This window comes from Ruditapes philippinarum, unplaced genomic scaffold, assembly GCF_026571515.1.
Source record: "Ruditapes philippinarum isolate M1 unplaced genomic scaffold, ASM2657151v2 ctg6380_1_1_1_1, whole genome shotgun sequence".
Taxonomy (NCBI): Eukaryota; Metazoa; Mollusca; class Bivalvia; order Venerida; family Veneridae; genus Ruditapes; species Ruditapes philippinarum.
Genome location: NW_026859506.1, coordinates 61,172 through 82,777, shown reverse-complemented (window position 1 = coordinate 82,777; position 21,606 = coordinate 61,172). Strand labels below are relative to the sequence as shown.

At 31.8% G+C, this 21,606-nt stretch overlaps 2 protein-coding genes across 2 annotated transcripts; one reads left to right on the top strand and one right to left on the bottom strand.

The window, feature by feature from the left end:
• Window positions 1–3,610: 3,610 nt before the first annotated feature.
• LOC132756738 (ganglioside GM2 activator-like) lies at window positions 3,611–8,436 on the bottom strand. Its single transcript, XM_060747870.1, has 5 exons — window positions 8,277–8,436; window positions 7,604–7,774; window positions 6,868–7,038; window positions 6,198–6,334; window positions 3,611–5,342 (listed from the first exon to the last, which is right to left on the bottom strand). The coding sequence occupies exons 1-5, from the start codon at window positions 8,361–8,363 to the stop codon at window positions 5,324–5,326; spliced, it is 585 nt and encodes a 194-aa protein (XP_060603853.1). The 5' UTR covers window positions 8,364–8,436; the 3' UTR covers window positions 3,611–5,323.
• Window positions 8,437–8,640: 204 nt separating this feature from the next.
• LOC132756737 (ganglioside GM2 activator-like) lies at window positions 8,641–21,250 on the top strand. The gene is made up of 5 exons (XM_060747869.1): window positions 8,641–8,868; window positions 15,077–15,259; window positions 15,770–15,949; window positions 17,068–17,224; window positions 19,260–21,250. Exons 1-4 carry the CDS (start codon window positions 8,746–8,748, stop codon window positions 17,203–17,205), a joined length of 624 nt encoding a protein of 207 aa, XP_060603852.1. The 5' UTR covers window positions 8,641–8,745; the 3' UTR covers window positions 17,206–17,224; window positions 19,260–21,250.
• Window positions 21,251–21,606: the final 356 nt, after the last annotated feature.

The following is a 21,606-nucleotide window of genomic DNA, read 5'->3' as shown; positions in this document are numbered from 1 at the left end:
TTTTAGCTGTTTAAATCGTTTAGCTGTTTTTTTTCTTATTAGCGTTTAAGAATATAACATGATACATAACCGCATTTACGACACACTTGCGCATTTACCTTAGTTACCTTGTATTGTTAACATATTATTCATGGCTACAATAAAACACAATAATATTATATTGATATAAGATTTTAATTTTTTTGCAGAGCTGTGCAATGAATTGACTTACGATTATTATAATACAAATAAAGGCAAAAGCAAAAAAATCTACACATACCACGAATTCATGCACGTGATCACCTATTACCATAGCAAAACCAGCAAAAGAAAGCAAACTCCAACAACAGACGACACCATCTTGCTTCTTTAATATCCAGTTTGCAAATGACTACCGAAACCTTCCACCCGAAAGTTAATACAATCAAATCAGATAATCAGTACGTCACCAACAAAAAAAAAGGCTCATTCAGCTATGAACTATTTATTATAGTTAAAGTTTGTTCGAAGATTAAGGGATTTCAGTTACAAATACAAAGAAATACATAGGTCCCAATTGTATGGAGCGTGGACGGCACTGACCGGCTGGCTGGCCTGGAACTGAATTAGTGGCAAAGGTTATTAATTCTATTTCTAGCTGGTTAAGGGTTAAATACTCAATTGTCTTCTTTATATGTGTCTATAAAATATTAATAAATAGATAAAGATTTTGAAAAAACAAAAACAACAACATTGGTTACACATGAATGTCTGTCTTTTGACAGCTAGTGGCCTAGCTTAGCAACGGTATTTGCATTGCTTTAAACATATTTATCTAATCTCGATTGAGAAACAAGTTCTTGCAACTTATATTAATCACTTTCTAGTCCGCTTCCTGGAACCAACCAGTACTGGTGTCATATGAAGAAATATGGTCGTGATCCGATTAGGGCTCGAACCCATGATCCTTGGGTTGAGAGGCAGACACCTTAACCACTAGGTCACCGCTCCCCTTTGCATTAAATTCAATAGTGTCAAGGTCTAAAAATCTGCATATTAATACTACGAACATCTAATTAGATCTAATACAAGCCACTGATGAACAATTTGTGAAATTTGTTGAACGATCCTTTATTATATCACTGACCTCGATAACTAACACCCCTGTATTTAATAAGTGTCAGTTTCCGTTTTAAAACAAACACTCACAGAATAGGATGGATTATATGTGAAGTGTGTTATATCATTTTTTTAACTAAATGTAAAACTTTTATTATATCTATTTGATATTAAGATATTATAGATGTTATATATCGGTTGAATAAAAGACTGAGGTCATTCCTAATTGCCATGTTATATTTTAAATCGTAGAGCTAATGTTAAGTTGGCAAACTTACAACCATTTGTTGTGTATTGTACATAAACCCATTTATAAATTATAAAAAGGGCAAATGTTCCCTCAAATTGCAGAGGATTAGATTAGTATCAGTTATAAACTAAACAATGTATCAGATGAGCAGTTGGATAATACGAGTATTTTTATAATTGTATAATTAACATAAATTAGTGAATAATAGGAAGGGCCAAAATGATACGCTGATAATATCTTTCATGTCTTGTATGCGCATTACTTACTTTGCTAACGGCATTGTACATGATTTTTTATATCTATGAATAAATTACAATAACAGAATTAATATTAAACCATTATACAATATTAACTTAACTATTGATTAGGTTTACAAACATTCGTTTAGTCAGGGTATTTCGAATAGAAATTTGAAAAGACCCTGAATAGCAAATACACTTTACAAAAAGATATACACAACAGGAAATTAATAAAAAGTCAAGGAAGATAAATGAATGTTTTTAACTTTGCGGGGATTTTATGTAGGTTTTGAGTTATTCATACTTAACAAAAGATTTATACTGTTTCTCTCTCTCACGAAAACAAACAAAGAAACACATATATACAGGCAAGGAAATAAAAGAAAATACGGTTTTAGTATAAAACGGTTATGTTCCCCAGGGAAGTTAATCTATATAGCTGATATTTAAAAATCTGAACAAGTTATCTTTCGCATACACGCTGTTTAGATGTTGAAGTTTACAGGGTATAATGTAGGAGATAAATTCATTTGAGCCACGTCACGACAAAACCAACATAATGAGTTTGCGACCAGCATGGATCCAGACCAGCCTGCGCATCCTGTTCGCTATCAGTGTCTCTACTTATTATAGAGTTTGTAAGCGAACAGCATTGATCCTGATCAGACTGCGCGGATGCGCAGGCTGGTCTGGATCCATGCTGGTCGCAAACCCATTATTTTTGTTTTGTCGTGACGCGGCTCAGTTCATTTCATTTCATGCCTGAGAACTTCATTTTTTATTCAATATAACGTGGACATATCAAGTTTAGCCCCTCCTCCGTCTTTTCTCACAGGTCAATGCGGGACTGAGGTATAGCGGTTGAAATAAGTGGACTTTTTACATTCTGCCTGTCCACACACTGCCGGGTCAATGAAGTGGTTATACTTTGGCGACAAAACATCAGTGAGTGGCTTTATACGGACTCTCAGTACTGGTGAATATAACCGGGCGTGTATAATCTTATTGTCCCCGTAGCACATGACCTTTACTGCGGAAATTTTGTTATCCATTAACTCAGTCATTGTTATTTCCTAGAAATGGTGATCAGGTTGCAACTGACTAGTACAGTACAATAGTATTCTGCTGTTTGATAAGTATGCAGACTGATCTCCCGGTATTTTTATAAAAAGCTTACCAAAACCTTTCTGTCATATCAATTTACAGTTTAATGACACCATATGTACAGTGTATGTTCTACATAATTACAATGTATTCATAATTTCATCATTATTAATTTCTAGATTTTGTCATGCGTTTCATGATTTTTGCTACACATATTCACATATTGCAGGGAAACTATATTTTCACATACCGGTATCCAGAAAAAAGAATCACATGATAGTAAGATGCTAGTTTTCTTTTTGTCTCTGTTTTCGATGGGAACACTAGTTAATGTTAATATGGCCACACACAAGTTTTACTGGTGAAGAAAGACTGGAGGTGTCCTTCTCTCCGTTATATCAAGCAAGAGCAAGCATCAATCTGTATTGCTTACTTGGGCAGAATTAAGAATGGGGGAGTTCCTTCCCTTACACTACTAGGCAGGGTCTCCATCCGAAGACTGACGGAAAGGGCCGAAAAGTTACGATTGCATCTCAAATTGAGAATACAGTATCTCTGGTGGGACTATTGAAACAGCTATGGGTATGTGATTTTAAGTCAATAACATCAACCACACTTTATTACTTCTACGAAATTCAAGCAGGTTGATTTGTAAAAAACACTTGCCCTTACCGCTGAGGGTTGGAATCCCTCAGGGAATTTTGGATTATTTTGTGAGGAAGCTACCCAGCAAGCTTAAGAAACGTTCTTCTCAGGTGTTCGTTCATGACTGCATGAATGCAGCGAGGGGCACCTGTCAGAAGTCTTCCTCCACCAGTAAAGCTACATTTTAGAAAGTCGCCATATGACCCCCTCTGTGTCGTTACGACGTCAAACATAACTAAACAAAAATGTTAGAAAATATCTAACCATACTTACAAAGAAAAACTTAAACCCTTCATATGAAAATGAAAAATTTATTTGAAAAAACCCAAAACAGATCTAAATGAAATATGTGAAAGCAAAACAGATATTTTCAACACCTAAAATTATACAGTAACATTACCACGAATATATTCATATTGCTATTAAATATCTATGGTTGATATGGACTTAAGAAGTACCCAGATGATATCTATGACAGATATCACATTACAAAACTCATAGAAATGTAAACATACACCAGTAAAAAGGTAAAACATACCAGTATAATGCAATAAAAACAGATATTTGATCACAATAGTACATAGGAAAGAAATATTTTGTCCTTCTAAAAACACCCCCAAAAATCAAATAAATCAGAAAACTTATCAGTACATAAAAGAAAAACATATATTATATAACTAAATGTAAAAGAACACCTTGTATAAAAAATGAACAAACACGTGTATAAACATGTGATGAATACATAATTGTATGGTTAAGGAAGTGTTGCATCTTCAGATAAGATAAATTTTGGGAATAAAAATTAGGTTTGAAAAAGTATTAAATTAAAGCAAGGAGAAAATAGAAAAGAGATATTAGAGACTTTAAAAATACTTGTCACCATCTGATTATTATACAGAAGTAAAATAAAAAAAAGAACAAAAACACATTATGCCTGCATATAAAAGAATGTTAAAAAAACAGTGTCCTATTTTCTATATACAAAATAATATCACCAACATATGATACCATACAGTGTGATATCAGTTACTGACAGTGTGATATCAGTCACATACAATGTGATATCAGTCACATGCAGTGTGATATCAGTCACTTACAGTGTGATATCAGTCACTTACAGTGTGACATCAGTCACTTACAGTGTGATATCAGTCACTTACAGTGTGATATCAGTCACTTACAGTGTGACATCAGTCACTTACAGTGTGATATCAGTCACTTACAGTGTGATATCAGTCACTTACAGTGTGATATCAGTCACAAACAGTATGATATCAGTCACTTACAGTGTGATATAAATTACTGACAGTGTGATAACAGTCTCTGACAGTGTGATATCAGTCACACACAGTGTGATATCAATCACATACAGTGTGATATCAGTCACAAACAGTATGATATCAGTCAATTACAGTGTGATATCAATTACTGACAGTGTGATATCAGACACATACCTTGTGATATCATTCACATACAGTGTGATATCAGTCACATACTGTGTGACATCAGTCACACACAGTATGATATCAGTCATATACTTTTTAATATACTGTGCGAGATCAGTCACATACAATTTAATATCATTCACATAAAGTGTGATATTATCCACATCTATTGTGGAAATGGAATGGTCTAAAATCAATGATAATAAAACAAATTGAAAACCCTTTTTTGAATTTAAAACGTTTGCAGCAATAACTAATGACATATATACAGTAAATGAATGATGAGACTGAAATAAACTTAACAATGAAATTCATAGTTGACAAAATAAAATATAAACAGTTGTATGTAAGAGTTCTTATCAAAACATTTTTTCCCATTCAAATATTTTAAACATAACTTGAATGTGCTTTTTTTTAGAATTGTCTATTTTGATGTATGCATATCTTAATCAGATTTTCACTTTGCTGAATAATTCTTTTTTCTTTGTTATCTTTTTTGCTTTGTTGTTCAGAATGGAAAGTATTATGCATTCAATCATCTAATCAAGTATACCAGGCCTCCTTTAATCTGATGAACATGACCTGAAATAACAAATAACAAAACTGAAATAGCCAGAAATAACAAAAAAAATAACAAAAGCAATGCAAAACCATGACCTGAAGTCATAAACACATAAATTAAACAATCCAGTCATGTGGCCTGAAGTAGCAAACACATAACTTAAACAATCCAGTCACATGACCTGAAGTAGCAAACAAATACTTGAAACAATCCAGTCACATGACCTGAAATAGCAAACAAATAACTGAAACAATCCAGTCATGTGGCCTGAAGTAGCAAACAAATAACTGAAACAATCCAGTCACATGACTTGAAATAGCAAACAAATAACTGAAACAATCCAGTCACATGGCCTGAAATAGCAAATAAATAACTGAAACAATCCAGTCATGTGGCCTGAAATAGCAAACAAATAACTGAAACAATCCATTCACTTGGTCTGAAATAGCAAACAAATAACTGAAACAATCCAGTCACATGATCTTAAATAGCAAACAAATAACTGAAACAATCTAGTCACATGGCCTGAAATAGCAAACAAATAACTGAAACAATCCAGTCACATGACCACCTGAAATAGCCAATACATAACTGAAACAAGCTACAAATATAACCTGAAATAGCAAACACATAGATGATCAGGCCACAAACAATCATTGTAGTTACAACACTTGAAGTTACATACCATGCAAGAGAAACTCTTATCAGTTACCAGAGATTTTTATGACATCTAATATAACGCTTATAAATCTTGATATATTTTAAAAAAGCACAAAAAGTTCTGTTAAAGAGTACTTTTAGTACAAAAAAACAACATAAATTCCTTTTTTAGATGTTTAGAATTATTTTGATGAAAAGGTATCTGCTTTCCTTACCCAAGACAAAAGTTAACAAAGAAACATCCAACTTGCTCATTTTTCTCTGACAGATTTACTTGGACCTGATAATGGCCTTCAAGTTGCACTCCTGGATTTGGTACAGGTATCTTGATCTGCTTCACAGAGTAAGTATTCTGTAATAAAAAAAATATTTTACAAACCTGGAATAGTGGTAAACAATGTATTAACTTGATTGACTGAAAAAGTGATGACTATAATACTTTACAAACCTATATTGGTGGATTTTCTACTAATACATGTACTCACCAATGAAAATATATTGATGTTACAAATTCAATAATCAAATAAGATACATGTATTATGTAGAATGCTAGCCAAAAAATGAACTGTTACCTATACTTCTATTGGACCATAGGAATAGCACATGTTTACAATAATGCTTATCTCAAAAGAACATTCTAATTAATCTTTAGCAAGGTGACTCAAGCAGTTTGTTTGTAAAACTTAAATGTTTAACTTTTATTAGTGACATATAGACAACAGTATGGTATACAATATAATATAAGATAGACAATAAATGTATCTACATGTATGCAAATCTGTAAGTTCCTTTTGGTTATAAACTTATTATTTATAATAAGCTAAAACATATTTAAGGCACTTCATTAAACTCAATATCAATTGTCATTTAAACTTTTAAACTTACAGGTTTTAAAGGACATTCACAATTGCTCCCTTTTTTCTTCACAATGGCTGGACATGGCAGCTTAAGGTCAGTTATTGCCTTACACACATCCTGAATATGGCAATACTCTGGTTTATAGTCACACATGGAGTACTTCTGGTCTCCAACAACTAAATTTGCAGTCACCTCAGCCTGCAAAGGAAATGTTAAAGCTCATTTCAGAATGTAAAGTGACTCAATCATGGGCAATAACTCATGGGCATATAAAGTCAATCATGGGCAATAACTCATTGGCACATAAACAACAGTAAAGTGTCAGGGCAAACTCAAAACTGACCTCTATAGACTAAATGTATTGTGTGTAACACTTCAAGTGTCTAACAATTTGAAATTCTAGACTTCCAAATGTCTATTCTTCTACGTACCAAGAAAGGCTTTACTCTTTCTTACACTTAACTCAGATAATTCATGAAGGCTTCTGTATTTTTTCACACTACATTTGTATATACAGATATATTTAAATTTATTTTAAATTAATGAAATGGTGATACTTAACAAACAGATACTAAACGTTTTTTTGTATTCTTTAAGTGTGACTAGTGTTTTAAAATGTATTTAACTATAAATATTTACTTAATCATACATTTATATGTGCTCCTCACAATTTTGAAGGAAAGGAATAAAAAATATTAATATCTGATTGATTTTCTTTTTAATTTTTTTATAGAATTTAGGCTGTCATAGCCAATATACTAACCTTTAAAGAATGTGTGGTACCAATGATTTTAGTGACATCAAGTTCAGCTGTAATCAAAAGGTCCTGACCATACTTTATTGGGTTTGGAGACAAGGAAAGGACTCTAAATGCAAGAGGGGTAACAGTTTTATTACAATTCTCCCAATAAAATTTATCAGGATCCTTTCCCATCTGAAAAAAATAAACAGAAGTAAGATACATAAATGATAACTAACAATTAAATGATAAAATGTTTGTATCCCATGATAAACATGGGACCAAAAATGCCCCAGGATAAACAGACTAATTTACAAATTGTATTTAATGAGTTTTTCTGTTCCCATTTCCAAGATAGAATAAATGACATGATGAGAAACTATTTTTTTAAAATACATAAATTAATACACAAACTAATTTGATTTGTTTCTTTCATTTTATATCCATTTGTTTCTCTCTCTTTGTCAAAGATCAAGTATATATATATGATAAAAATACATGTCATTAAAAAAGACTTATTTGAAGGATATTCTACAAATAAAATGAGTTGTGTTCTGACGTTTTCAATCTCTTAATTATACTTTTTTTGTACAACTAAAACTTCCTGGTCAACCACAAGTTTGGAAAAACACAATTAACAGTTGATAAACAAGTAATTGGACACCATGACATGTCCAAGCAAATAGTGTGGACATACCTTCATGTTGTAAACTCTTTTCCCAGTTACTAAACTTGCAGCGATAAAGACAAACAAAAGTACAGATTTTATCATAATCACAGCCATATTCTCTCGTTTTGCGACAAGGAAGTAAGTGGATCATTGACACGGGTATAAAACGTATGTAGTAACCGGTTATTTGTTTACATCACATGATATCAGTAGACGCTTGTTCCTGTAAAAAATAATAAATAATTTCTATCATCGCACATTCTATCTTTTTCATATCTTTTTTTTGTCTGATCAAATAAATAAGACATAATTTGAAAGAAAAAAAAACTGATCTTATTTTGATTTTTGTTTGTTAGGCATGGATGCATTAATGTATCAAGTATTTTGGTAAAAATCCAAGCGTCCAACCGATTACTGTTATGATCAAAGTTGAGAGTCACCGGAAGCAGACACTAGTTCTTTTGTTTAAGACTTTTTTGCGATTCTTTATGAAAAGATGTTGATGTTAATTTTGTGTACGTTTCTTTTATTGAACGTTGAAGCGCTGCCAAATGTTTTTGAATACGAAATTTCAAAGGCGAGGGATTATGTACATTCGTTTGAAATTCCAAAGGATAAGGTTTGTATAAATCATTAAATGTTACATAATGATAAATATGTACAATCGCAACTTTTCGGCCCTTTCGGTCAGTCTCCGGATAAGGATGAATGCGGTCTAACCTACGCTAAGAAACTAAACATGTAAACAAATAGTAATTTCATGCTGGTGGTTGTTGGCAAGTTTATAAAATTTCCGATAAAAGTCCACCCAAAATAAGTGAATTCATGCATACAAAACAAACAATACATTATTTATATATATATATATATATATATATATATATATATATATATATATATATATATATATATAAATATAGTGTTATGATACTATTATGGTTGTAGAAACTAAAAGTACAAAACACTGCAAAATGCCAATCTGTAAATATGGAAGATACCAAAGGTGAACGTCGCGTGGCCATGACATGACTTACACTATACCCCCATTCCCCCTCTACAACGAATCCGGGTCAGCTCGGCCCTAAACTGTATTCGGCCCACGAGTCAGCTCAACCCTATTCCAACTCGGCACGGGTCAACTCAGTCCACTTTTTAATTATTAATATTTAGGTTTGTGACGACACTATTGTTGTGCTTGTGGTATTTTAGTTCTATCTATTCGGCATCTTTCTTGTTGGGTGGTTCCAGTATTCCTCACTTTAATACTGTTGAATCACCCTTAGGATATGAGGCCTGCTTTTTAAATTTGTCTTTTGACGTTATATCTTTGATATGCAGGCTAAAATAAAACCTCAGATCCCCTTTCAAAATTCCATTTTATGTAGTTCCGCCCATTGTTTTCTCGTTTAGGGCAAACGCATTTTTTTACTTGGGGACCATTATGCCGCTTTTCATGGAATGGCACCAAGGTCACTTTGAAGGTTCCATGATAACTGCCATATGAACACATCTGCGGATGTTTCAAAATTCTAAATTTCACCAGATCATGTTAAATGTTGAATTCTGCTTAAGCCGGGGCTAGGGGGCGTGGACGGTAGTTTGCACTTGACAGTACCGTCCATGAACAGGCTCAATCAAACTGAGCCTGCAACATTTTCAATTTTGCCGAGTTGGGCTTTCTTTAGGGGTTCTTATTTCACTCTTTGGGTTATCACTATTTAATAATTTATTGTTATTATTGTAAATATTTATAAAACACGGATTGACAGTTTCAGAACTAGCAGCAGACAGGCTTTTCTTATCAGAAGAATTGCGAGTAAAGATAACCGATTGCGTATCTCACTGTATTTCTGACTCGTGGTAGGTTTAACCGTAAATTTAAATACCTTCAGTGTCAAACAATGTGTTGAAATATATACCGAGAGGAAGCTAAGATCACCAGCTTTTAATTGGTGTAACAAATTTTAGTGGTCATTTAATCGCCCCAAACAAACGATTTAAACACGGCTAAATTTGCATTCTTTTGCAAGCAAAGGGAAACTAAGGGAAACAACTCTTGCTTTTTCACTCGATATACCTCGGTTATTTACGTAGTTCGACAAAGAGAGAGTTTATAAATATAACAAATAACAATTTTTTTCTAAATATACTTTATTTCGGCAGAAGTATAATTATAATTATAATAATAAGATATTTCTTATTATTCATTTACCTTAACAACATGCAAAGCAAAGTTAATACGTTATATATATTTTTGTAAAGTGGGCAGACTGCCGCAGAGTTGACCCGTGCCGAGTTGACTCTTTTCCCTGTACAACCCAAAACCCTTAAAACTGACCATCCAAACATCATAAGTATTGACAAAAATAAATTTTATGAAAAAAAATTTTTATGACAAAAAAATTATAAAGGTATTTTACTCTACTTTCGTTTTGCATAGAAATATCACTAGCATCTCAATTATCAGCCCATATATTCATCAATTTTTCACAAATCTTAACAACCTTGGTGTCAAATCTTAGATAAACAAATACTCTTTAAGAAAACAACACTGGCACCTTCGCTGATAATACGTAGCAAGAAATATTCAAGCCCAAACTGTCAACAAATGAAACTCGGAAGAGATCTGATTGCACTCTTTCGGTAAAACTCTCACGAGTAAAACATACTAAATTCACAGTGAAGGAATTTTTCTTTGTATTGCGTATTTAAATAATGATAAAATTAAATTATTATTTGTAATAATTGTTCAATCAAAGCATCATTATATGAAACTATAATGCACCTTTTTTCCTATATGTCAAATTCTCAATACATGAAAACCTCGGACCAATGAAAATACTTAAAGGGAAACAAATCTGCTGTGCCTATTTACTTTCATTTTGGACTGAGAATTTTTTATTTTTCTCAAAATGATACTAAACATTATTTTCACTTATATTTAATGTGCATGTCTAATGATTATGTTTTATAAACCTTTATGTTTAAGTTTTTTCTTTAAGATGATTTAAATGACGTAAATTTGGCAGGAGGAATTCTATTCCTGTAGTGGCACAACAGTTACTGTTAAAATGTCAGCCATACATGCAGACAGGATGCAATTGGATATTGTCACACTTAAATGTAGTTGAATCAAGTTTTTCAAACAATTGTGTACTGAAAATCGAGAATTATTTTGTTATTATTATTGCAGCAGCCTTGAAATAGCGACTGAAATAAATTGAAAAATTAAAAAACCCAATAACAATAAATTATTCCTGTTTTGAAACGAAAGACTTCCTTAATTACTACTTAAAATGATTGCCCTGCATCATAATATTTGTTTACTTCCTGTTTTATCTCAGCAAATGGTTTGTAAGTAAATATTGCATGATTCATACTCTAATCACTTTTCACATCACTTTTAGAGAATAATGAATACAGTTGAGTGCACGCTAAAAGTTATAAAAAGTGCACTTGATGTGCACTACATGATCACCACATGTGCACTTCAAAATGCATATTGAAGACCCTTTATGCACTGGACAGTGTTTCTGTTTGTGTAGTTAAAAAAAATTATTTTTATCAGTAAGTTAGTGACTTTAAAAATAGAAAAATTTAGGAAAAAAGTCAGATTTTGATACCTTTACAGTTTACATATTTCTATTGATAGTTTTATGTTGGAAATTGTGAAAATAAAGATATTTGATTGATATTTCCTGTATTAGTTATTAAAACAATCCGGTAATGGTAATGTTAATGTAACTGAAAATATGAAAATTGGACAGATTATTTTAGAAATTAGTTTATCTACTCTGTTCAGAGAAAGAATTTGTATTAGTTTGAATGATTTCTGATAATTTAATAAATAAATATGTTGATATGAACTTTAAACTTGAAAATTGTATAAGATATGAATGTACAAGTGTACAATTCTTAAAAGTTCTATTCTGTTCTGCTGGTCCCTTATTTTGTTTATATTACATTGTTATCAAACTGAGATTGACATTTATCTAATAATATTAAGATAAGATCAAAATTTTGTTTCCCTCTTGAAATAATAAAATAATTTTGAATAATGACAATAATCTACATGTACTGCTAATTAGCGATGAAAATAAAATTTCTAATATTTTCTTTTTATGCCCCCGGGCATATAGTAATTGAACCGTCTGTCCGTCCGCCTGTCTAACGAGGTTTACCTAGAACGGCAAGTCTGATTTTTCTTAAGTTCTACCTGTACCAATGGCTTCTAAGTTTACACACTTACTAATCAATACAAAGTACATGATCTGGGCAAGTTTCATAACTCTGGCTTTCATATTTACCAAGTTATTGCCCTTTTCAGCACTTAGAAAATGAATAATGGTTAACCTAAAACGGCAAGTTGGAAATATCTTAAGTTCTATCTATACTAATGGCTTTATAATTAGCACACTTACTTATCAATACAAAGCACATGATATTGCCAAGTAATATAACTGTGTCATCCATATTTCCCAGTTATTTCCATTTTTTCACTTTGAAAATAGGGCCTTGTCTGGTTAACCTATTTCGGCAAGTTGGATTTATCTTAAATTTCTCCCTAATTGCTTAATTTCTTTAATAATATCTTTCATATTTCGTAGGTGGATACTTTTGATGGTCCTCTAATTTTTTGTGGAGTAAGCGGTCTCTAGGGTCAAGGTCAAGGTCACTGGTTTAAAATATAAATATAAACATTTTTGCTCATACAGCCTTTATATTTTAGTTGATGTCTTAGTTGAATACAAACATGCCAAGGAAGGTCCTCCTTCTTTGGGTGTAGTAAGGGGTCATTTGGGTCAAGGTCAATGTTACCAATGTCAAGGTCACCAATGTTAAAAATAGATTTTTGCATTTTTACAGGTGTATTGACCTTATTCTATAGACAGATGTTATTTATAATTGATAGAAACATAAACTTTGATGAAGTTAGTGGTCAGTTGGGTCAAGGTCACCAGTGCTAAAAATAGATTTTTACACATTTGCTCATACAGCCTTTATTTAATTTATTGACAGATATATTTTATATTTGGTAGGAAGATAACTTGCATGGTATTCATCCTTTTGATTTGGGTAGGGATCAGTTGGGTCAAGGTCACCAGTGCTAAAAATAGATTTTTACACTTTTGCCCATACATCCTTTATTTATTGACAGATGTGTTTCATATTTGGTAGGAAGATAACTTGCATGGTATTCATCCTTTTGATTTGGGTAGGGATCAGTGGGTCAAGGTCACTTGTGCTAAAAATAGATTTTTACACTTTTGCCCATACAGCTTTTATTTATTGACAGATGTATTTCATATTTGGTAGGAAGATAACTTGCATGGTATTCTTCCTTTGTATGGAGTAAGGGGTCAGTTGGGTCAAGGTCACCAGTGCTAAAAATAGATTTTTACACTTTTGCCCATACATCCTTTATTTATTGACAGATGTGTTTCATATTTGGTAGGAAGATAACTTACAGGGTATTCTTCTTTTGGATAGAGTTAGGGGTCAGTTTGGTTAAGGTCACCAGTGCTCAAAATATATTTTTACACTTTTGCCCATACAGCCTTTATTTAATGACAGATGTATTTCATATTTGGTAGGAAGATAACTTACGTGGTATTCTTCTTTTGGATAGAGTTAGGGGTCAGTTTGGTTAAGGTCACCAGTGCTAAAAATATATTTTTACACTTTTGCCCATACAGCCTTTATTTATTGACAGATGTATTTCATATTTGGTAGGAAGATAACTTACATGGTATTCTTCTTTTGGATAGAGTTAGGGGTCAGTTTGGTTAAGGTCACCAGTGCTCAAAATAGATTTTTACACTTTTGCCCATACAGCCTTTATTTAATGACAGATGTATTTCATATTTGGTAGGAAGATAACTTGCATGAAGTTGAGTATTTTTCAACTTCACAATTCAGAGCAATCACTTGGCAACTTATATTTTTCACAATTACAAAATGCCATAACTTTGTCAAGCTATATAACTTGTGTTTACAATTTTTTTGGCAATTTTTCTGTCCATAACTGAGTGAATGGGTAAATATTTTTTGAAATATTGCTACTGACAAGAATCTGAGCCGGGGGCATTTGTGTTTAACAAACACGTTCTTGTTTGTATTATTAAATCAAATCTCATGTTATTTAGATTTTTTTCATGAGCACATTTCACGTGTTCCTTTCGTGTGTCTTACACATTTGGGAATAAAGACATGTAAAAGTGTTAATTGATGCTTACAGAACTTTTGAAATCTACATTTTTTTAACTCGATAACAATAATTAAATTATAATGCTAAATTCTGTAATGAATATATACAATCTCTTCTTATAATACTGTGCCAAGGATCAATAATTCATGTAAGGTTAGGACAAATACTTGCAATGTAGACTTCAAACCCTATGTATATGCTCCTCTCCAATTGAGTGTGTTTTTATTTAAGTCTATAAATATAATTACACACACAATTTCATAATCTACTCAAATTGTTATTAAAATGCATTTTTTGTCTCTAAAAATGAATTTATCTTCCTTTTTCAATATTGATCATTCAATTATTTTGTAATAATGCTTTGTTGAATTTATCCATTGCATCTTAATTTATATAATATTTCTACATGTATGACATGATTAAAGGAAAAATTTATTAAAGATATTAATATCATGTTATAGCTTAAAAACTTTTATCCTTTTTCATACTATATCACACTTTGTGGTTTGAAGTCTGTAGTACATTCAATGAATGTATTGACAGAAATGATAAAGCAAAATGGTATTCAGAATAAATGAATGATACAACTTTATACATATATTTCATTTAACATTTACAGGGTCAGTCACAATCTGAAGGACCAAGAAAGCTAAAGTCATTTTCATGGAAAGACTGCAGTACATCGGCTCCTTTAGTGAACGTGAAGAGTCTGAGCATCACTCCCGATCCTCTTCAGTTTCCTGGAAATCTTGTCGTGTCAGCAGACGTCAATGTCAAACAAAGCCTATCTCAACCATTGCAGGTAACAGCTTTATAATCATTCACTCAAAGATATTTTTTTTTAAATTTTCAAAATAATCTGTGGCTTTCTGAACGGGTAAATAAACAGTAACATTATAAATTGGAAAAGGGAAAAGCCTGAAAATCAAATTCAACAAGTGGGAATTGAATTAAAATACACACTTTTTGAAACTGTCAATTTCACTTCAATTTATCATTCTAAGTACACAGCAGAGGTCACTGTATGGAGAGCTTTCTGTCTTTCAATCAATTGAATTTATCAACAAGTTGATACATGTTTAAGTTAGCAGCAGTGTTAAATCATGGTTCTATTGAAGAATGTGCTCAGGGCATTTCAGGGGAAAATATTCCTATTTCTTGCTTGGGGAAACGGCCTATATTTGGCTGTAAAATATAAGAAAGAAAGTCGCTGTCTATTAATCATAGGAAATGTTGATGATGTACAAGTTATATTCAGGTTTAACCCTAAACCTTCTGGAACCAAATATAAACACTTTATTTCTAATTATAGGTAAAGTTGGAAATGAAGAAAAAGGAGCTTGGGTTTTTCATAACTATACCATGCATTGACAACTTTGGATCTTGTACGTATGATGATATTTGTGAAATACTGTCACAGTCTGGAGCTGCTGGTCAATGCCCGCAAGAACTGAAAGATATTGGTATAGATTGTACATGTCCTTTTGCAAAAGTAAGCCCAGTTTTGTTGATATATCGTTATCAGTGTTTTCATTATTAACAGATCGGCGTCGACGTGATCCATGTCATCGGTTGAAATGCTGCTTTCAACCTGCACTATCCCCGTTGACCCTTTGCCAAATTGGTTGCTTTTATTGGCACATATGCAGGGATCGAAAATTCTTTTCAGAGCCACATTTCCTGCAGGAAGTGTGGCTTCAAATTTCTACTTGTCCTGCAATGCATTGCTACTTGTCCTGTATTTTTGCCTTGATTTTCAAGATAAACTTCGCCGACGCAAAAGACCGCTAAAAATTTTAATAATCAATTTCTTTACATAAGAAACCAAAACCGGAAACAAAGCGTGTATTTTAGGTTATGTATAAATCATGCACTTTATAGAGCATTGTCAGATACATTCCAGTCACACCTGTCTGTATCTAATAGATAATGCGTTCAGTGCTTTATAAAGTGTGCAAATTATACATAGCCTAAAACTTCCAGTTTTCCATTGTTAACTTAAATGTAAACAAAGTGATTTTAGGAATTCTAGCTTTCTATTACATTGGCAAATTTTCACTTGTCCTGTAAGATGAGCATACAACAATTTTGTTCTTGTCCTGCATCAATGTCTACTCGTTAAGTACAAGCAGATGAGTGGGATTTTCCAACCCTGATCTGTTGCCTCACATAAAAAATGTAGATTTCTGTAAGATATCTTAAAGATTTCATATTATGTTTTAGCTACATGTATTGTTGTCAGTCTTTTATTATTAACAATAGAAACATGAATATTATTATAACCATTACCATTGGTATTCTGATATATATTATTTTTTGAACCACTTAATTTGTTTCACTAAAAGTTAATTCCATAAAGTATTCATTATATCTAGTCCAAAAGTGGTCCTTATAATTATTAAGTCACATAAAGTGGTTATTATATTTTGTGTCCAAGATACTCTGTCAAGTGTGTTCATAGAAGTAGGAAATTGTAAAAATTTTAGTGCCTTCAAGGACTTTTTGCTCAGGGACTCTCACATGTGACGAGGGAAACAAATTGGCTAGTGGACACCTTGCATTAATCATTTGATATAAATGATAACAATGTGTAATATATATTTTGTACAGAAAGAGTACAATCTGTCAGAAGCAACATTTGATATAACAGCCACTATTATACCAACTGGTGAATATCAAGTTGAGGCCAATGTTACTAAGGGTGGAGCAGAGGTTGTTTGTCTGAAGCTAGAATTTTCAATAGAATGATTCTAATGTGAAGATCATGGTAAGTTATGTGTTTTCATTAAGGTCAGTATTGTTATGTCACAGTGTCAGAAAAATATGCAGTCAGACCTGGATTTGAACCCGAGGCCCTTGAAATACCATACCATGGCTATACTGACTGAGCTATCCAGTCACTTAAACATAATTTCTCCTCTAATAAAGTGAACAGTTCACTACTGTGACAGTTACAGAAGTAGTGTTAATGCTTAAATACAGTTAGGCATTTAGTTACAATAACAGTTTATCAAAATTGTATAAAACAAACTATAAAAAAAAGTCTCTTAGAAGACAGTATAGGATTGATACAGATCCCTCATGTGTCAAAAGTTTCGGGAATCAAATGCTGTTTTTACGTACTTGTTTTACATTTATCACTACTTTCTTCTCTAATATTCTCTAAAACCATTATTTAAACATTATAAAAATCATGCTTGCCCTTTCTTAAGACATAAATATTTATTTCTTAGGCCTAATGTGCCTTTAAGTACTTGTTTATATGGACATTTATGGTTTATTACCATAATGAATAAGAGCAATGTAAGAAAACAATGTCAATAAGTTTCTCAAGTGTTAAGTCAAGTATGTTGTGACAAAAGTGTTCTCAACATCTTGTTTGAGCTACATTTTCTATAATGAGCCATAATTTTCTATAAATTCATTATAATTGGCTTTGTATGTATTAAACTTGTCTCGAGTTAATTTGACCCTTGTATTTGTATTTCCTAATGTATGTAATGGAGCTGACCAGATTGAATTAGGACTTGTCCAAGTTTGATAGATGTATATATTAGAATGATAATATGGAGGAGTTGGCATTATAGGACTTGGTCAAACTGCAGACTGGACTGGCTTTATTCTGGTGGCATAGAAAATTCATAGCTGCTAGAAAATCTTTTGAACCCCTTGTAGCTGAGGGGGTTAAGGCATCAGAACTGCAGCCACCATTTATCCCTGCATGATTAATGGAGTCTTTTCCACAGGTGAGGGGGTAATTGGCCCCTGCTAATAGTGCTATTGCTGTTTGTAACAATCAAGGTTAGCCGAAATCATCTTTCCAGTTTTGGGGCCACATGACCCCAATTGTGTTGTTGCGCCGTAAAGACAAACAAACAAAGCCTTTTGATTAATACCTAGCCTATTGTTGTGGCAGCTGATTCTACCAGTGGAGACCATGGTCAGGTAGCATAAACCAAGCCATCTGATCATGGTTTGTACAACTGATTAATCAGTCAGTTCATATTTTGGATTTGTTTCTAAAAATGTTGATTAGTTTTGTCCAGACTGAGAGGTGGACAAGTCTGTAAGATATAAGTGAGGTAAAGGTTAAAGCATTTTGTGGCTTTTAACAGATAGGAAAGGTCTGTTGTTGTAACTGTTATAATTATTACTTGTTTAAACTTTTGTCTCATTAAAATGATTTAAAATTAAACCAGTGTTAATGTTCACATACTACTGATTAAAGTAGAAATTAAGAAAAAAATCAAACAGTGGAATATTTTCATCTGTAATTTTCAGATATTTAGACCCATTTTGTAAAGGACAGTTTCTTTTACCCATACTTTTGGCTTTGCTATTGGCATCACCCTACTGCAAATTTGATTTGTCACGTCATGGCCAGTAAATGCCTTCCATATGGCCTAAAAAGGGTCTATTATTGACAAAAAATACTGTACTGAAAGCACACAGTTTAAATCTTTTTTGCATTATCGCAAGGTTAAACATGCTAGCATTGAGGATGATCCTTCATAAAATGTGTATAATGAATTTATCAGTTTTTTACTTTATTTGTACAGATTGTAAATAATTTTATTTTGTTTAATCACACCCTCATACACTTTTTATATCTTTTTGCATTAATGCTTTAATTAAGTAGTATTGATAAAGGGAGAATACCCAAATTTATTACTGTGACTGGACACATTTCTCATATGAATGATGTATGCTTAAGTTTAATGTTTTTGCTCAAGATTTTTTTTTGTTTTAGATAAAAGTTTGTTTGATTGATTGATTGATTAATTGATTATTTTCATTTTCAGATATCAGGGATACATTGAGATAATAATATACTGTACTAAAGACGTTTGCTGAAAGAACATTCCATATCCAAGACATCAAGAAATGAATTGTATATTTTTGTGGAAATTTTTTTGTGTTGTTTTTCTTTCCAGATAACTATTTTTGTATGTAGTTTTTCTAACTTAACTACTGATTTGATTTTTATGTTATCTTTTTACTATATATATATGCAACTGATTTTTTTTATATTGTATGTACATTTTACATTTACATCTATAAATGATTTGTTGTACATTATATGGGATACAGGGTTTGTGTCTTTGTATGTCATTCATATGTGTTAGTTTTTTATGGTAAAACTACATTATTACTTTTATTATAGAAGAATCTTTTTTAAAATTTTCCAAGTTGTAAAGTCCAATTATTTCATTTTATGCAGAACAAAGAACATATTGCCCTGTCTGCTGGTTTTTCTGAGGTACCAGTATTCTTAAATATGCATTAACTGTTACAAAAAAAATAGTTTCTTACACAAACAATTGTGATTAACCTTAGTTTTTTTCAGGTATTTTACTATGAATTCTACTCAGAATCTCAATTACATGTACTTGATTTTTACACAGTTAATTACTTTTTAAGACCACACCAAAATTTTAACAATTTGTGTACAACTTTGAATATGCAAAACATACTTAGACCAAGCTTTTTAATTCAATTTATTGATTTGTAGAAGCGAGCAATAATATAAATAGGTAATAGTCATTCCTAGTTAAAATTCAGAGCTTTGTTTTGTCTCATTGTTAATTGTCAATCAAATATGATTAAAATATATTTTCATTTGAATGTTACATTTTAATAATGTTGCGAAAAAGTTTCACAAAGGGGAGTAACTCTTGAATGACTCTTAACATATCTTTTACAAAAAAGAGTTATGTTATACATGTAAAATTTATGTAAACATTTTGGAACTGAAGATCACATATTGTTTAAGTTTACAAATACTTATATGCAATTACCTAATTTTTTATATATTTAATACATGTATTTATGCATTTAAAAGGTAAAATTTTTGCTTTCAATCTAGATACCTGTAGGTTGTAATGGGTTCATTACAGTGACTGTCATAATACTTTTTATAATTACCTAACTTGATAGCACATTTCTTTAAACGCATATAGTTTTTTCTCAATGAATGATGAAGAGGATAAAGATAGAAAATTTTAAGAAGAACAAATAATTTTGTATTTCTTATAATTGTTAGCACATCTGTTACTTTAGATCTGATAAACATATTATTATGTTATTTCTTATGTAATATGTAAATTATTCAGGGATATTATCCAACAATGAATCATATTTATTCTGGAAACTTTGTTATGGAAGGTTATTTATATTTTATTATAAACCATTCAGCTGACTATGTTTTTGATTACTCCTGATCATATATAATCTCAATTGACTATTGTAAAGTTAATTAAGTGATATTTTTGATGCTATGATATTATATGTAATTAATACATACGGTAATGTTGTTTGGTGAGTAAATATATTTCCAAGAGGTTTTATATTAAAATTAATGCGGACTCTTTATTAAATTTTTAGGATATGCCTAAAGATGCAATATTGTTATCAGCCTGTAGGCTTTGTCAAGCTTTAGAGGGGCAGATCAGTAAAATAATATAAAGACCTGATCATGGGATATTATTATATATAAACATTAGTATGCATTATGTAAGCTTATGCTAATATCACTTCTTATATATGGACCAATATTGATAGAATGGGAGTTAAATAGTTTTATAGAATGCCTGTATGCAAACTTGTGTTAAACCTATATATTACTTTATAGCTCAATTTTGAAGCAACGGCACTATCAAACTTTTTTTACTTGTAACCATTGACTACTACTAACTGATTTTCAAAATGAATTTTCAAATTTTCAGTTAGTTTGAAAAATATTATATTTAACAATCGACTTCCATTACATGACAATTATATACCAGATCGCTTACTTAAGAAATGATACAATGTATACCCAACAGTGATTTTATTGCTAAATAAAGTAACTATTTGGATGTGAGGAATATATGAGCTGCGCCATGACAAAACCAACTTAGTGTGTTTGCGACCAGCATGGATCCAGACCAGCATGGGCATCCGCACAGTCTGATTAGGATCCATACTGTTCGCTATCAGTTTCTCTACTTGCAATAGGTTTGGTAAGCGAACCGCATGGATCCTGATCAAACTGCGCAGATGTGCAGGCTGGTCTGGATACATGCTGGTCGGAAACGCACTATGTTGGTTTTGTATGGCGTGGCTCATATCACGAGTCTAAATATAGATCAGTCTAAATATAGATCGTCA

Coding starts and splice junctions, on each gene's coding strand:
- LOC132756737 (XM_060747869.1), top strand. CDS start 8,746: ATGTTGATGTTAATTTTGTGTACGTTTCTTTTATTGAACGTTGAAGCG. Junction 8,869..15,076: donor TTGAAATTCCAAAGGATAAG/GTTTGTATAAAT, acceptor TAACATTTACAG/GGTCAGTCACAATCTGAAGG. Junction 15,260..15,769: donor GCCTATCTCAACCATTGCAG/GTAACAGCTTTA, acceptor TTCTAATTATAG/GTAAAGTTGGAAATGAAGAA.
- LOC132756738 (XM_060747870.1), bottom strand. CDS start 8,363: ATGGCTGTGATTATGATAAAATCTGTACTTTTGTTTGTCTTTATCGCT. Junction 7,775..8,276: donor AAAGAGTTTACAACATGAAG/GTATGTCCACAC, acceptor TATTTTTTTCAG/ATGGGAAAGGATCCTGATAA. Junction 7,039..7,603: donor GTACCACACATTCTTTAAAG/GTTAGTATATTG, acceptor TTTCCTTTGCAG/GCTGAGGTGACTGCAAATTT.